At 34.2% G+C, this 19,283-nt stretch overlaps 2 protein-coding genes across 3 annotated transcripts in view; one reads left to right on the top strand and one right to left on the bottom strand.

Annotated features, from left to right (window-relative positions):
- Positions 1 to 14,859, bottom strand: LOC100369358 (magnesium transporter NIPA2-like). 2 transcript variants are annotated; one of them, XM_085498168.1, is made up of 7 exons: positions 14,758 to 14,859; positions 10,881 to 10,959; positions 8,583 to 8,771; positions 6,337 to 6,393; positions 5,490 to 5,580; positions 5,013 to 5,173; positions 1 to 4,620 (listed from the first exon to the last, which is right to left on the bottom strand). In XM_085498168.1, the coding sequence occupies exons 3-7, from the start codon at positions 8,734 to 8,736 to the stop codon at positions 3,953 to 3,955; spliced, it is 1,131 nt and encodes a 376-aa protein (XP_085354294.1). In that variant the 5' UTR covers positions 8,737 to 8,771; positions 10,881 to 10,959; positions 14,758 to 14,859; the 3' UTR covers positions 1 to 3,952. The 2 variants fall into 2 exon arrangements, with proteins under 2 accessions (XP_085354294.1, XP_085354293.1); XM_085498167.1 differs by lacking the exon at positions 10,881 to 10,959.
- Positions 14,860 to 15,101: 242 nt separating this feature from the next.
- LOC100369504 (transcription initiation factor TFIID subunit 7-like) overlaps positions 15,102 to 19,283 on the top strand; it is a 36,245-nt gene continuing 32,063 nt past the window's right edge. The window contains exon 1 of the mRNA XM_002732160.4: positions 15,102 to 15,227. Coding sequence (XP_002732206.1) covers positions 15,162 to 15,227 — 66 coding nt within the window. The 5' untranslated portion in view covers positions 15,102 to 15,161. The remainder of the gene's footprint in view (positions 15,228 to 19,283) is intronic.

Below are 19,283 nucleotides of genomic sequence, written 5' to 3' on the forward strand. Positions count from 1 at the left end.
CACGGCTGGAGATACAGTTTATTTTGACTATTAGAAATGCATGCAAGAAATGACAATATGATTACATAGCTTTAAAATTACTTTTGATGGTTTTCTATTGTGCAAAAAAAAAATTACCCTGGAACTAAGATTACAAATATTTTTAATACAGGCATACATTTATCAAAGTGAAAATGATTAATAATTACCCTGCTCTGTAGAATGGTCATCAGACCAATGGTAAAATTAGAATAGTGAAAATCACAAACTCAGGGTACCAATTATTTTCACATTAGGAAAATATTCAAATGTTTGTTTAACAAAACAGTTGTGCGTTGGATATCTCCATTTATTAATACTGATGTATTGTGTTTTACATAGATGACATTTGACCCAGCAATTGCTTTAATTTTGTAGTGTTGAACTTTTCACTGTGACTTTTTGGAAATGTTGTGGACGTTGAGAAATTGTAAGCAGTAAATATTCAACTATGAATCTTTGCTTGAAATGAAACACTGCAATTACGTTATAATTTTTACTTTCATTTTAAATATTTCATTGAAATGTTAAGTAAACAATTTAATAGCAAATAAATAAGCATCTTTGAGATTAGAATAATATCTAAACAAAATCACAACAAATGGCAAATATATGGCCATGAGTTTGTGATTTTCACATTAAGTAGATCTCTGTTAAAGAAATAATGTAAATACACATAATTTTGACAAGTACAGCTAAAATAAAAATTTTAATCCTAAAACATAGTCCAACTTTGCCTATAGAGGGGGCAATATAATTCATTATTTAATGTATTTATAAATTTGAAGGGCGGTGGTCATCCCGCCACACATGCACAAGATACGAATATCGTATAAACAAAGATGGCGATTTTGACTGTTGTACAACTGAGATTTAATTAGATAATTTCTTTGGTGATTGGAAGGCACCAAATAAGTCATCAATGGTACTTGGCACTGAGCCCAAGTCAAAACTTGTACTCATGATTTCCATTGAATTGTGGGAAAATTAATGTTTATCACACAAATGTCGCACATGTCCCAATGACAAACACAAAATATTTCCATATATTCTAATCTTTTGCCCACTTCTAATCATAATTCTTTTTGCAAGACATGACAAGAAAACACTTGTATGATGACTAAATCACAGACCATACAATAACTGAACTTTCCGTTTACAGTAAAACATTGAAAACTTCACTGAGAGTTAAACCAATATTTTCAGCATCACCAATAACCTTACATTTCATAATTGGCATGCATACTAATATTACAAAGGTTTGGGTCAGATCAGTTTCACCATTCTCTGATGTTTTGGAGCAACAGATTAAACAGAAATTGGCTACTGAATATGAAATGTTTACCAGTATTTACCACCTCATTATCCTTGCTCTTCTTTTTTGAATAAAGTCTGTCATTTTGATGAACTATGTGTAGGTTTGGATCTAATCTCAATATACTAATATTTAAATAACATGAACAAATAAATAAAAAACTATACATCAGAAAATAAGCTAAAAATATGGAGAACAAGAATCTGTGAAGACTAAATCCAGAAGTGAATCATGTAGAATCAGCATGGACTGAATCAAAAAGTAAATCACATATGAATCAGAATCAGAAGTTAACTTCAGCAATTTATTTTGAAATGACATTCTCACAAGATTGAAAGGACGGATGCATTTTTGTTTTCAGAATAACATTTTGTTTTCTTTTATCATTATATAAGCACTATTGAAAAATAGCAAATGGAAGAGTTCGCTTCATACTATTTGATTCACCCGGCATATGTACATGCTATTAAAGCCACAATCACTATAAAAATTCATTTATTTTGTATAATTGGTTTCATATGATCTAAAAACTGATAAATGAAATCACAGAAAAACTTGCATGAGTAGGAAATTCATATCAACTTTAAAAAGAATTGTTTTTAATTAATTTTGAACATCGATAATTTGGAGAATAAAGCAATGAAAACTTATCAGACCTGACCCAACCTACACCGAATCAACAAGCTGATCTATGAACTGTGAGATTAGTATTGTTATTAGTTGTAAATACAACCATAGGATAAGTGAGCAGTATAAAATACCTGCAAGATTTGTCCCAATGCCTGGACTGAAAATTACAATTAATCCATAATGACAAAACACATTTGAACCATAGAATCTATAGTGTCTGCTTTCAGATAATTTATATTATACATAGAGTACTAAAAACAATAGATTTTACCTTTCTGTAAAAAGATATATTGGCATTCGTTCAAAACATATTGCACTTTGTTTCCAATGTTTGAGATTTCCCTTCCGGAAAAAGGGTTGGTATGGGTGCATGATATACCGGTAGTATTGAACAAGTTTCAGATTATTTACGATGTCGCACTACTTTTACAAATGGTGGAAAGACACTGAATGCAAACAGTCGCTGACATTTTGGGACTGTGATCAATCACTAAATTATGATTACAAGAAGGAAAATGTTTACAATAGTAATCACAAAAGTACCACAAAAGTACTGTAAAACACTTTGAAATAGCTGCATATCATTTTAGCGAATTTGACTCCATGCATGAATTAACTGAATCTTAATTTAGCTACAGTGTCAACAATCTTAGTGTGGGAATATACTCTATTCTAATTAGCGACATCTTAATTTAGCGAAATTGTGGATTAGCTAAATTAGCTAAAATAACACGCTAGCTAAAAAGACATGTTTTACAGTATACACTTAGGCGGTACAGGATCACATTGTTTATATACCATACTGCTTTCATGCATACTACAGGCTAATCTTCTGATAACATCATAGTATAACGTTTTTAAACTTCACTAGTACACATGTAATGAAACTCAGAAATCTGACATTTGGATAATATGTGTTGTTTGTACTCGTTTATTTCACATGACACCATGTGTAAAAGGCACCTGGGAAGACAAAGCTATCAAGCTGTGAATAATATCTTTACAATGATATTAAAAGTAATATTTGTGACCAATATGGTAAGTGAATATTGTGACCTAACAGAGTAATGAAACTATTGTGAATGTTCATTTGTTTCTATAAAAAACAGATTTTCAGAGAAAATCACCAAATTTTACCACAAGAAATGTCTACCAATTAATATACCATGAAACTTAGAAATATACAATATGAATTGAGACAATTGATGCTGTGAGATTATCATGGTAACACAAGATACACATGTGGTCGACTCAACATACCAAAACAATTCTGAAATTGACCACACATCTACCAAAAGACCACATATTTCTGAAGGAAAGATTTGCCATATAAAGCAATCCACGTCAAATATACCGGTAAATATAAAACCACTTCAAATAAGACAACTCATCATCAAAAAGAAGCTGTCAAACTATCATGCCAATAGTGTGCTAAAATTCAAACACTTGGCTAGTATGCCTATTTACGAGTGTCTAAATACTTGGGTGCTCCGCCTACCGGTATTAACCAATGTCCTAAAATTTAAACTTTTGGGTGGTCTGCCTATTTACCAGTGCCTTAAACTTCAAACACTTGAGTGGTCTGCCTATTAACTAATGTTCTAAAATTTAAACACTTGTGTACTCTGCCTATTTACGAGGGCTCTAAAATTTTAATACTTGGGTGGTCTGCTTATTTACCAGTGCCTTAAAATTCAAACACTTGGGTGGTATGCCTATTTACCAATGTCCTAAAATTTAAACACTTGGGTGGTCTGCCTATTTACCAGTGTCCTAGAATTCAAACACTTGAGTGGTCTGCCTATTTACCAGTGTCCTAGAATTCAAACACTTGAGTGGTCTGCCTACGAGTGGTCGGGTGTTCTATTTACACATATGTTGGATGGTCTGTATATACACCACATTTTGAAGGAAACCTTTATCCAGCATGCAACTGAACATTATCGATTCAAAGAACAGATTTACGTTACCGGGTATTAACTCGGAACGTTAAAACACTTCATGTTCACCATGGTAATCACGTTTCATGTCATCTTCAATCAGTATGGCCGAATCAGAGTGTTTGACAGTTGTAATATTTATAACATTATCCAAACCATTTAATAATATCTCATTGGAATTGGAATTAGATCTACTATGTGTTGCTGACGTACTTCCTAGTCGTCTTACAGTCACTGGTAAATTTCCGATATTAATGTCCATATCTTTAAATGCATGCAGTAGGAATATACCAACAATTATCGTCAAAAAACCACAAAAACAACCCGCTATGTCTTTGCCGTTCATCTGCTGCCATTCTCTGAATAGGATTGCTGATGCTGTAATGACACTGGTAGTGAAAAAGACGTAATATATTGGCGTTACCACCGATGTGTTGAAAACGTCCAAAGCTTTGTTAAGGTAGTTCAGCTGCGTGGTAATAAATGTAATCAATGATATTAACAGAATCCAGAATAGTGGATGCATGAGTATAGGTTCACCATTTAGTAGTTGCTTGACTGCTATACCTAGGCCTTTGCATGCCATCACAGACAGCGATCCAATCACAGAGCAGATTGTTATGTATATCAGGACGTTTCTGCTACCGTACTGTGGCGCATAATAAAATATGAGGACAATAGATGCTACAAAGACAATAAATGAATAGGTAATAAAACCTGTAAGAAAGAAGAAGAATTTTTAATGTAGAATAGAAAAATAACATTTTCAATAATATTCTCAGTTGCAGTGTATGGTTGTTCAGATGACAATTACTGGCTGGCGGAAATGTTTTGTGCAATTTTATTTTGGCAGTAGTTGCAATGACTTCTGGGTAAATTTAAGTGTCTATGGCATGCCTGCAAATAACCAAACAGGACAATTATTGCTGGGAGCAAAATTTTATTTTTTACTTTCAACTGTATTTGTTCTATTAGAGGGTCACATGCACCAACAATTGCATTTACTGTATGCTAATTCATTCAAATAAGACTCACTTTGACCAAATACACGCTTGTTGTCTATGTGGAACTAAATAAATATAGTTTATATGACATGATATGTAAAATACCTGGTTGCTGCATCATAATAGAGAGCTGTACCAGTGTTTCTACATTTTGTTCCTGCGGGGCATGAATAATCATCACAGTAGAACCAATTATGCTGAGTGCACACCCAATTTTGCCAAGTAGATTTAGATACTCATCAAGCCAGAATGAGGACATTACAGCACTGAAAAAAAAATACTATGAAGTTTAGTTCAAATGTCTCATTGCAGAAATTTTGGGTTTTGTTATTGCTAGGCAACCACACATGTTAAAAATGTGTTATAGTACATTTCATATGTGAAGGGAATTTCTCTCAGAATTACACAGGGGGATTAATTATACTTGACATACCAGTATTAGTGCAATGTTTGTTTCCACGAGTATCTTCCAGGACATACTTTCAAACTAACATGCAGCTACAACTTGTGTATGAGCAACTGGGACTAAAATCAATATTGACATAGACTATCAGTATATATGTGTATCCTTTCTGTACTTACGCAACAAGAACACTGAGAGCTCCGAGTGGTGTGACTAAAGATGCTGGAGCAAAGGCATAAGCAGTAAAATTGGCAAATTCACCAAGACCCACTAAAAAATATAATAAATTGAAATGCTGTAAGAAATTGGGATGTGAATGTGAAAAACATTGAATGCATATGCAGATTTATTAGAATAATGTTGGTTTGTACTGTGAAAAGATAAAGAGACTGCTACTTTATCAATAAATCAAAGCTTGGGCAATTCACAAAATCATTATTTGATGTGTACAATTTTCCATTAAGATTAGTGTGAAATGCACACCTTGCATTGTTTCCTGTAAAGCCATTATGTCTTTACCTTTTGAATATATAAGATGACTATTTTACTCATATTACCACATTGTCTGAATAAACATTGAACAATAAAAACTTCTGAGGTAAGTTGTTTTGGGAGTACACTTGAAGTACAATTCAAAACAACAATACGTAACAACATTTATTGTAGTGAAAATAATAAATAACAATAAATGGTGCAATATGTCAGATTTTGTAACTTGCAAATGCTGTGACTTTAAGATTTAACTTTAGGCCAGTAACTTAGCATTGAAAAGGCTTTCAACAAATTGTTGCCAATGATACAACTTTAATGTTTTTTTAAAAATTTTACAACTATGATAGACTGTTCTATGAAGTTGAAGCTGCATGTGTGTGGATTGTTCACCATATGATTGCAGCTATAATGTAGTCAATTATTATTGTTTTGTCATTTGAATGAAATACACAAAGTTATTGGATGTAAACAACATATACAGAGGAAATGTTAATTAGTGCTTTAGTCATCAACATAATTGACATGTTAACTCACTTGAAAAAAATCCAGCCCACCACAACCATTCCTTCAAATAACCAAACCCGCCATCACCTGAAAAAAAAATCAACATTTATATAAGGAAGTACATGTATGATTTTAAGAATCAACATCAATTTCATTTAAAAAATTAAACATTGTAAATGAAATGATCAATGTGACATTCTGTCTCCAGGATTCTACTGAAATAATTAATGTGACATTGTGTCTTAATAAAGAACATCGCAAAATTATCAATGTGAAATCCTTAAAGTGTCTTAAAGTGTACTCTGCAATGACCAATGTGACATCCTGTCTTAAGAATCCCCTGAAATGATCAATGTGACATCCTGTCTTAACAATCCCTTGAAATGATCAATGTGACATCCTGTCTTAAGAATCCCCTGAAATGATTAATGTGACATCCTGTCTTAACAATCCCCTGATATGATCAATGTGACATCCTGTATTAAGAATCCCCTGATATGATCAATGTGACATCCTGTCTTAAGAATCTCCTGAAATGATCAATGTGACATCCTGTCTTAACAATCCCTTGAAATGATCAATGTGACATCCTGTCTTAAGAATCCCCTGAAATGATTAATGTGACATTCTGTCTTAACAATCCCCTGATATGATCAATGTGACATCCTGTCTTAAGAATCCCCTGATATGATCAATGTGACATCCTGCCTTAAGAATCTCCTGAAATGATCAATGTGACATCCTGTCTTAACAATCCCCTGAAGTGATCAATGTGACATCTTGTTTTAAGAATCCCCTGATATGATCAATGTGACATCCTGTCTTAAGAATCCCCTGATATGATCAATGTGATATCCTGTCTTAAGAATCCTCTGAAATGATCAATGTGACATCCTGTCTTAACAATCCCCTGATATGATCAATGTGACATCCTGTCTTAAGAATCCCCTGATATGATCAATGTGACATCCTGTCTTAACAATCCCCTGAAGTGATCAATGTGACATCCTGTCTTAAGAATCCCCTGATATGATCAATGTGACATCCTGTCTTAAGAATCCCCTGATATGATCAATGTGACATCCTGTCTTAAGAATCCCCTTATATGATCAATGTGATATCTTGTCTTAAGAATCCTCTGAAATGATCAATGTGACATCCTGTCTTAACAATCCGCTGATATGATCAATGTGACATCCTGTCTTAAGAATCCCCTGAAATGATCAATGTGACATCCTGTCTTAACAATCCCCTGAAGTGATCAATGTGACATCCTGTCTTAAGAATCCCCTGATATGATCAATGTGACATCCTGTCTTAACAATCCCCTGATATGATCAATGTGACATCCTGTCTTAACAATCCCCTGATATGATCAATGTGACATCCTGTCTTAAGAATCCCCTGAAATGATCAATGTGACATCCTGTCTTAACAATCCCCTGAAGTGATCAATGTGACATCCTGTCTTAAGAATCCCCTGATATGATCAATGTGACATCCTGTCTTAACAATCCCCTGATATGATCAATGTGACATCCTGTCTTAACAATCCCCTGATATGATCAATGTGACATCCTGTCTTAAGAATCCCCTGAAATGATCAATGTGACATCCTGTCTTAACAATCCCCTGAAGTGATGAATGTGACATCCTGTCTTAACAATCCCCTGAAATGATCAATGTGACATCCTGTCTTAACAATCCCCTGAAGTGATGAATGTGACATCCTGTCTTAACAATCCCCTGAAATGATCAATGTGACATCCTGTCTTAACAATCCCCTGAAGTGATGAATGTGACATCCTGTCTTAACAATCCCCTGAAATGATCAATGTGACATCCTGTCTTAACAATCCCCTGAAATGATCAATGTGACATCCTGTCTTAACAATCCCCTGAAATGATCAATGTGACATCCTGTCTTAATCAGCGATTTCTTGGTCCCTAACCTGTACTGCTGTTTAACGGCCCAGGATGAATTTACGGCAGAATCCGGTATAAGTGCATACATTACTAATAGTTTAGAGTAAATAAGGTATATACTTGCATGGTGTATAATGCCTTAATAGATATTCAGCATAATTGCCATGCAGCTCTCATTTGAATTGATGTGAACAAACAATGTATTTCACATATACAGTGTACATGTACATCACATGCAACCTTTTTCAAACTCTACACATGAAGCTTTAACTTATCAATATAAGGAGTAACCTCACCCCCCCCCCACATATTAATTATAATATTTCAAAAACAATTGAAAACCAACTTACCTGCTCGTTGAGCATACTTTGATAGTTTGATAAGGGCTTTTTTCTTCAAAATAAAACTTGACCCAATGAAAATGCTTGAACTGATAGCTAATGTTAACCCGATATAGAAGTCTTGATTGGCTTTTTCATCATCGTGATCAACGACAGTATCCATAGCTGATTTAAATAATGTGAAATTAGACGGCAACCCTATGTGATAAATAAACATGTTATAATCAGTGCTGCACTATCTCATAAAATAATGCATGATTTTTTATGAAGATATTGTGCAACTGATTTTATCTTTGTCATGTACATTATGGTAGTCAGGGTAAGTATTTTGTTGAATCTAGGTGAAAGAAAATACACAAATCAAAACATGAATACACACTGACAAAATACAAGTAAATTTTGAAACGTTGAAATATAAAATAGCATTATCTCTCAATCAAATTAAGCTCAACATGACAAGCCTCTGACTTTGTCTGTCACCATGTGCATTGTTTTCAACATGACAAGCCTCTGACTTTGTCTGTCACCATGTGCATTGTTTTCAACATCTTTGTTGTTCTCCAGACTAAAACTTTTGTAATGTTTTGGTATGACATCAATGATTGTGAATTCCCCAAACCCACTTGACGTGATCTCTATACCTTTATACTGTAAACTGCTTAATTTGAAAAGCATATATTGGACGTACTGTAAACTGCTTAATTTTAAAAGCATATATTGGACGTACTGTAAACTGCTTAATTTGAAAAGCATATATTGGACGTACTGTAAACTGCTTAATTTTAAAAGCATATATTGGACGTACTGTAAACTGCTTAATTTTAAAAGGATATATTGAACGTACTGTAAACTGCTTAATTTTAAAAGCATATATTGGACATACTGTAAACTGCTTAATTTTAAAAGCATATATTGGACGTACTGTAAACTGCTTAATTTTAAAAGGATATATTGAACGTACTGTAAACTGCTTAATTTTAAAAGCATATATTGGACGTACTGTAAACTGCTTAATTTTAAAAGCATATATTGGACGTACTGTAAACTGCTTAATTTTAAAAGCATATATTGGACATACTGTAAACTGCTTAATTTTAAAAGGATATATTGAACGTACTGTAAACTGTTTATTTTTAAAAGGATATATTGGATGTACTGTAAACTGTTTAATTTTAAAAGCATATATTGAACGTACTGTAAACTGCTTAATTTTAAAAGCATATATTGAACGTACTGTAAACTGCTTAATTTTTACAATTTGTTTACATCCATGTTCACTGCTACATGATTTCAGACTAACAAAGACTTGTCTCTGGCAAACTCAATGGCTGAGTATTAATGTTAGTCATATTGTCTAAAATTGTTAAGTCATTGCTAAGGCTAGAACGCTAAATGCTAGGATGCTATACAACCTGATGTTGCGAAATCAGTATTTTTCATAAATGTTTGCTGTCATCTTTTCTTGAAAACATAAATGATTAAACAAGTAATTGGTTATCAAAAGCACACATATGCAGAAAAGTTTCTGATAAAATAAAGTAACATTGTGCAGCTAAATAAAGAAAAGAACAGAAATAATTTTTATCATAAAACTATAGATTTTTCTCAAAATGTTTAACTTAACAGGTATGCAAATTAATCACAAAAATCAACAATTAATTAATTGTTATCAAATTAGGTTATTATACAAGGTGTAGAGTGCATAAATCAAATAGTGAAAACACAGAGTGTCAATAGTTCTCAGGCTGAATTTGTCTCTCATTTCATCATTAGAATTGATCAATTGCCATCCTCTAAATTTAATTTTTAGCTGCCATCATGCCATTTTAGACAAATGCCTTTCAATATGTTCAAAAAACAAATCCAGCCTGAAAACTGTCAACAAAAATATACAATAGAAAACTGTAATTAAAAAGCATTGTTAGCGATTGAAAAAGAACATGTTGGAGTTAGAAGGAGGGCATTATATTATACAGTAATATGAAATTCTTAATTGTTTTAAGGTGTTAATCTTTTACAGTAATCGTAAATACAGTGTGAATGTCGATTATTCCATGTTTACTGCTGATCACGAATTAGCTGCTCTATTCCAAAATCTGATAATATCTTGTTCTTTTTATCAAAAGAGTTTGTCATCACCAAAGCCATCAGATCACTGTAAATACAGTACCCTCATTCAACTACACGTGCCAAGCAAACACACATCATAATAACTGGCATAATTTATAATGAAATGATTAATAATGCAAAACTATATAATTATTATGCACTATATAAATACTATGTGTTGTGCAATGGCCCAAATACCTTGATGTTATGTTACTATAGTGAAATAGGGATGACTAAAGCACAGAACCAGAAACCATCAAACTGCAGAGTAGACCATCTGGAAAATGAAAAGTTATTTTATCATCATCTTACCATTTACAGTACAGCAAGCATTTATTAAACCCGACATGTCATTTAATAGAGAAGACAAGTGTATCGTGTGTAGATAATACAAGTGTATTATATTCATGTCAAGATGAAGTTAGACTGAAATGAAAATAGCTGGTCAGTGAAATGTGTTATCAAATTACAAGGTAGTGATTAAATAAAATGTATGTTTCACATGTTCATCTGTGTTTGTATAGGCCTTCAATTATGACATACACAACCAAAGGAGTAAACTACAAACAGTTGATAAAGACAAGATGCTACAAAAACATATGACAAGAAAATCATTGTACAGATTGCATGGATAACCTTGACAAATTTCCCAGTATTTCTCAGAACTTGTGTGGATTAAATTGTTTTCATCACTGCACCAAATGTGCATCAAGTTGTGTGTAAATATTATCATTCATTTATAAAACCTTGCCATGTCATAAGTATCTGAGCACACACAACACATACAATAGGGATTATCTTGCAGCTGGACATACGGTGATGCAACGTTTTAAATTTTGGCATCAAACTCTCATTAATACATTGTAGAAAGTGGTTAGGGCCAAATGTCACCTTATATTGACAGAATTGTTGTGTGTAAATTTTCATGCTTGACATCACTGATAATAATTACTAATGTGATCTGTGAAAAAACATGAAAAATAGGCACATAGGAAAAAAGTTATTGTAAATAGGTGATTTTCCATTAAACTGCGAGTTTCGCGAGATGCATGAAAGACACACGTCGAACGCCTGCCGCAAAAATCAAATGATTTGATTTTGAACTCAAATTTTTTTATTTCGTAGCTCACATCGACCGGCTAATTTTCGACAGAGGAATATTGCTTTTGAATACCCTTACTTAATCGAAATTGTCTATCAAATGTGTACAGCATGGAAATGCCTCTCAAAATTTTTTTGCGTTTGTTGAATCCCACGCGATGTTTGACGCCACTACAACGCTATGACCTTTGTTTGTCCTGTTTTTTCGTTCGATTTTACGCATAGCACGTGATTCTCGCAGTGAACGGGAACTGGTCTAATGTAAATAGTAGGAGATAAAGAATACTGTAAAATACTTTATTTTAATTTAAATTAATTTTCACTGAAAAGACATTTTGACTGTTTCAAAGTGAAAATAAATACATTAGAGCAGACACTGTTGACACCATTAGATACCATTCATATTGCTATTTCAGCAGGTTATTAGTTAGAAAAAAACAAACTAAGCAATACTGCTGTGGCTACAGGTGGTGATGGAGAAAACATCAGCTGAAAATTTTAATGGATTTTTTTTGAAATAATTAAGTAAAGGGCTCAAGTGGTAAAATAGTTACAAGTAATTAGACCTATATTACTAGAGAGAAGAATGAAAATTATCAGTCTGTAATCTTTTAGAGTATGGTTGCAATATATAACATGGTATTACAATTATATAACAGTATATAGAATTTGTATAAACTATAACTTGTATTTTATTGCATAATGAATTGTTAAAATATGGTTCATTTACATTCAAGATGTCAATGACCAATCAAGGAAATCTTTAAGGGTGTTTACACTGGCTGTCTTATAAAACTATGTCATTTGATTAGTCAGTGACCCAATGAACCATATATTTTGAAATATTTTGAAAAACTTGAAAGTTTGTGAGCTCATCTGAAGTTGTTTTTATTTTCTATCCTATTCTGATTTAGTTTTAGTACTGGTTCAAGTACACTCTTCTTATTACCATCGACTACAGTTGTTTCTGATGTACATATATCTGTGTGAATGTGTCGCTCAACATTGACAACCCACTATCATATTTGTCTATTATAAGAACATCATAAACCACAGTCCTTTAACACCAGGTTAGGAAACTATTCTATTGTCTTGATCTTTATCGCACAAAAATCCTGCACAGTTATCAATTTGTTTTGGTTCCCTAAAACGTTCGCTCATGGATGATCCTAGGTCATTGAAATACATGTGTAAGAAGGGTAATGTGATTTTGATGATGAGGACTTTAATATTTTTTTAGAACGGGACCACTTAATTGTGCAAAAGGACATCTTGTCCAGTACTAGTACCGGTATTAGTACTGTGAGTGTACAGTTATAAGGCTTAGCAGGATTGACATATAATAATTTCAATAAGGAAAAAAACACTATGTAATTTGAATGGAATAAAACAAGCAAAATATCAGAAAACTCACAACTTGAACATCTTAAAAATGCAAACAACATAAAAACATACAATGACTTGGGCAATGCCATTTTATTTTGCTGTGCTGTACAGCTTATTGAAAACAGACTAAAATTGTATTGTAAGTGAAGGCATATAACAATATTTTACAATTTTTGGGACAGAGTTTTGAAAAAAATGATACATGGTTTCCAATAAGCGACATTCAAAGTTGGCGCCATTTGTATTTTACGTCAAAACGATACAGCTGAAAAACATCTGTTTTCTCACTAATCAGGATATGTAATTTCACAGACTGAAAAGGGTTGACACTGACATGCAAAACCATCTGATGATTTTTTGGATCATTCGACAAGTCAACAAGCTGAATCAATTCAGATATCAAAATTGATTGTTTGGTATTTGGAACCAAGTGCAACAATTAATAATGGTAGGGCATGTATGTGTTATGACTAACAGCTTATATAACAACTATTGTTATCTGAAGTTGAATAAACACTGTCACAATAATGACTTCACTGTCAACTGACTAAAGCAAATAATTCATTCAGTTTATTTGGAGAATAACACCTTTATTCTGTATTCATTGAATACAGAATTATTGAAACATGACTTATTTTGACTTATAGCAGTTCTGTATTTTATTTGGTATGTGATATTGATTGAGTATAGATGGTACATTTGAGTGGTTCAATTTAATTGCTGATGGTAAATACAGCTGATAAAGAGGCAAACAACTAAGCCAGTACAGGATACAGGATATTTTATTTGGAACGTACACAATACAGAGCTTGAGTAAAGTACAAAAAACAAAACAAAAAGACAATACAAAACAACTAACTAAATAACTAAACTAAAATAATTTCATAATCTGAAAAACAAAATTAGCTAAGTTGGTATAGATAAATTTATCATTACTAGAGAAAATCTGCACAAACAAATCTTTCTTACATAAATTTTGTAGATTGGGTGCATAAATATACAATGATTTATTAAAGGAACTTATCCCTGTGCCCAGTAATATCATTATGTTTGCAGTGCATTATATAATGTATTTCATAAATATACAATGATTTAAGGAACTTATCCCTGTGCCCAGTAATATCATTATGTTTGCAGTGCATTATATAATGTATTTCATTCCCCAAGTCATCGTTGTTACATAAATTACATACTCTATTATCTCTATCAGTACCCTGGTAACGGCCTGTCTCAATAGGTAGAAAATGTGCGGAAAAACGGTACATGGCGTGTATAGTAAAATCCTGAAAGCTGATTCACAATTCACATAATTAAGCAATTAATGGTTGCTAAGGCCGAAAAAATCGGTAAAACCAGCTGCAACGATTTCAAGGTCAGGGCGTGTTACCCGTTGTTTCAACCATGGAGCTAAAAAAAGCTCCATGTTTCAACCGACGTATTAAAATATGGTGTAAAAGTAATTAAAAATAAACCATAACACTGTAGCTTGTTATTAATAATATAACAATTTATCAAAATATACCAACAGCGGAGTTTCACGTTCATTCATTGTTTATTTGTCGATAAATATAATCTTGATAAAACTTACCGTGTTTTGCCATTTTCTGATCATTCCATTTTCACTTACACTATAAATGACATATGAATCATCGGCCCCCGATCACCAGTTTGTAGTTGACCTCCAATTATGTGGAACCGGAAGTAATCAACGGGTCGTTTTTTATTATTATTTATTGGAGACCTTTTTAGTCTGTCGTTCATCTAATATATTCATGTGTTTTAGCAGACGTTATTTGTAAGCTTCAAAAATATTTTCGATCAATAAACTCAAATAATGTTCAAAATCATGCCTTAGAAACAAATAATAGAATATTATTTGACTTTTATTTTGAAATTACCTGAGCAGAATCTAGTAGCTGGAAATGTCAACTACATTGGGTCAAAGTTGAAAGCTATTTTTTTTATCTGTGTGTCTTATTAACTTACGTCAAGATGAGTAAAAAGAAAGTGGAATACCCACCTGAACTTGAAAATCAGTTTATATTACGAATGCATCCGGTATGTAAAACAAAGATCCTTTCTTTGAATCAAAGATGTTTTACAGAACGGTCTGAATGTGGAGCTCTGTTTCTACCTCCGAGTCCATGGTTTGAATCAGTGAATGTTATTGTTGTTTTCCGAATCGACGATTGAATGGATTCTGACCTGCAAGGATAAACAATGATCACTGATTTTTGGCTTTAGACACAGTCACTCTACTAGTAGATTTTCCAAATTATATTTCGATCCGCTTCACACAACTCAAGCATGATATCGGTAGAAACTTCAAAATTACCGTGTAGATGGATTATCATTTGCTCGGGTGTTTGGATTTTCACAGGATTTAACCGGTTTTAGTTCGAATAAAGGTAATATAAGTCGATCGATAGTTTCTACCGATATCATGCTTGAGTTGTGTAAAGCGGATCGAAATATAATTTGGAATCGTGTTATTTTCGGGAAATTTTGATGTCATGGTGTCAACGCTTTCCTACCTTGTGTTATTATATATGAATGGTAGGCGAATGTACCGGCGACTGACTAACTATGCTGATTCTACTTTAGGTCATTTTTTATTATCCGAAAAACGTTTCGAGCGCCTGTGATTGTGCACTGCAGGCAGACGCTCAAATTATATGTAGCTTGTCCAGTGATGTCACATAAGATTGATTCAATAAATTTCAAAAACAAGCTACTGGGTAGTAAAGTATGTTGCTGTTCTGTGAAGTTTTGGATATATCAGTTTATGTGTGATAGCACGAGTAACGGTATAAGATATTCAGGAATTCAAGAGACTTTTGCTTTAGGTTCAGCCAAGTTATGAATACAAACTCAATGGGATTCAGACCAGGAGAGTAATACTGTGTATACATCAAATACATCTCTATTGAGTCAAGAAATTCGCCAAAGCAACATGTCAAGCACATGCCAAGCACATGTCTTTGTGTTACAGCCTAGACATGCAGGATAGGCCGGCCTCCCCGACTTCCATCACCAGGTGGATTACTGTGACTGTATTAGAGGTCTATAATACTTTAACTTCCTCAACACAGAGCTTGCAGAGACACCAAGTACGAGCGCATAAGGTTCGTGCGATTGCTAACTCACTAGTGCTAGCATCAGGTCAATCTGATTAAAATCTGATGTAGTGTACGGGCTTTAATTATTTTGGCTATAAACTTATTTTAATTTTATTTTTTATTACTTTTGTTATTAATGCCTTTTTATTTTATTATTTTACTTTGATTTTGATTTTTTGTAATTCCGCCCTACATACATCTGAGCCGATGCCTATGTAACGAGATTTCAACGAGACCCACTGTCGACGATTTTAGTCAACGAATCACAGACCTTCTTCTATAGCGCACATGATGACGTCACCGGGCAGAGTCAGGTGGCAAACACACTCAAATAAAATGGCGGATTATACCGACGTTTATCATTGTCAAATGCAACGAAAGTCATTTTTTTTATGTTTATATTGTGGCTCGAATGGTTCGAGTTTAGATCGTTATTTTGCGTAGTTATTCTGGGAGTGACGATTTTGTTTCCACCGGTTCGACCGAACACCGGTGTCTTTTTCCAGTCGCTTGCCCTGGAGACGGGTGATGTTTTGTTGACGATCGGTTCAAAACCGTCTACGGTATTGAAGCCGTAGCTGTAAATATTCATCAAAATGTATCAATATTTTGTACATTATACAATAACTCTTTATTAAAGTAATTGAGCTGATTTGGACTGGAATAAAATATTTTTTATTTGGAACACATCGCAATTGATCAGGAAATATGTTTTTGCTCCAATTTTCTGCGTCGATGCCGTGGGCCAGTGACCGTTATACAATTTAAAATTTGCATTGTTTACTATAGCTGTTTACAGTGTTCTAATCATTACGATTTACTTATTTTGTTTCCTTCCGTTCTAGATAATTATGCTCAGTGTTTGATGTAAAATTGAAGCGATGACTGAATAAACGAACCTTGGCTGGCGAAGATGTATCAGGAAGTGTACACATTTGTTGGAAGTGAACAAAATATTCAATGTAATGACAAAAATTGTAAAATGCTGTGGAATTTCTTTTGTAAATAAAAATATACTAGCAATTTTCTATTAATGGTTTATTCAAGTGGGCAAAATATAATGTACAGAAAGAATGCCCGTAGAGTATCGCTACACTGAAAAGTAAGCAACCGACAGCCTGTATAAAAGGGGGCCTGTGATTGGCTGTTACTTACGCGAGATTTGAACGGGACTTACGTAGGCGTCGGATCAGATGTATGTAGGGCGGAATTACAAAAAATCAAAATCAAAGTAAAATAATAAAATAAAAAGGCATTAATAACAAAAGTAATAAAAAATAAAATTAAAATAAGTTTATAGCCAAAATAATTAAAGCCCGTACACTACATCAGATTTTAATCAGATTGGCATCAGGTGCCCCCTCGAACATTTTCTGAGGGCAGGCTGCTGGAGAACACAAACGTCTTTATCAACTACTACCCACCCAATCCATTGAGGAGGGCCTCTTTTAGGCTAGGTCCCGTCGTAGCGAGTCAGACTTTGGTTGCTGATCCAGCCCGAATGACCACTAGGGTCCCTGCGCATAGGCAATAAGTCAGTCTCAGCATTTTTTGCGGACAGATTTCTCTACCATCAGCACCCCTGGAAGCTTCCAGGTCTCGCTTTTCGAACTATGCCTTCATGCAGAACTGTTTCAGTCTTTACTTCAAAAGCATACTACCCCCTAATTTGGGTTTTGGGTCTAGCTTTCTCGGGCACACCGAACCCTGTCTCCGTAGCAGCATTTATTGCTTCTTGCTCCGGGGACAGCCCAGGCAAGGTAAAACACTACTCTCTTTTGGGTTTTAACTAGGTGGTGAGTGATTGTTGTGGAGTGTATCAACCCGGACTGGGAAAAGACTTTCATCATTTTATGTTTGCTCGGAAAACCCTCCACCTGACTCTGCCTACAGTTCAAAATAGTCATTTTGATTGACCGGAGTCTATGGTGGGTAATTGAAAGTAGTGAATTTAGGCAGAGGGTTCTCTGAACCCGTTTATTCACATAGTTCATACCCATCATAAACTCCGGGTCCCCCCCAACCACCCCACTCTTTTCGTAGCCTTGGCCTAGTCCTCGGTGTCGAGAGAAAAGAACCAGAAGTGATTATCCAGTCATAATGGCACCGCCATATGGCCTCGATCACGTGGTTCTTGACGTAAGGGAAAAGAATCTTGGGGTCATGGGGCTTCCTCTGACCTAGATTCTATCTCTCTGTCATTGGCAAAATCGCTGATTAATGCCTACAGTTCAAAATAGTCATTTTGACTGACCGGAGTCTATGGTGGGTATGAACTACCGGTATGTGAATAGGCGGGTTCTGAGAACCCTCTGCCTAAAGTTGTGTTCTTGTTTGTCGGGACCCACTTGGGACAGACTCGATTATTTGACACAAACATAGAAAATGATATGCATATGGTGATAATAATAATTGCTATACTGAAATTATACCCATCTGTTATGGTATTTTTTACGAGTCATCGTGCACATGAATGCCAAAGAAGATTAAAAAAACAAATATTTTTTCAAGTCGATGTAGCATTGCAAAAAAAGGTTGCAGCAGCACATAAATATGCATTGCCGACAACGTTCTACATTCATTACTGCAGAATCCGACCATATCTAGCTGCACTTCCCTTCATCGGCATGACATACTAGTATGAATCAGTATATGTTCTCGTAAATTCACCATCGAGGGCATGATTTTGGCTTTTGCCAAGCGTTCAGGCAGGGAATCTCATCATGTGCTGAGTTTTGGTCTTGAGCATCTGTCAGGACAGAGATCAAGTTTTTTTTGGCACGTGCCGACACGGTCCTGACCGCTCACATACACGAGTCTTGGCACATGCCGAGATCTCTAACGTGAACGTCACTAGCATCTCCCAAATCTTGCTCATCATATTCTGCTGTAATCCGCGAACTGCTAAGTTGATTTGCAAACAGTAAAGATAAGTCAATACCTCGGTAGATCCTGAGAGATATCATGTGTCTTTTTATCATATTCCCAAAACTTC

The sequence above is a fragment of the Saccoglossus kowalevskii genome, chromosome 4, assembly GCF_978046115.1.
Source record: "Saccoglossus kowalevskii chromosome 4, keSacKowa6.1, whole genome shotgun sequence".
NCBI lineage: Eukaryota > Metazoa > Hemichordata > Enteropneusta > Harrimaniidae > Saccoglossus > Saccoglossus kowalevskii.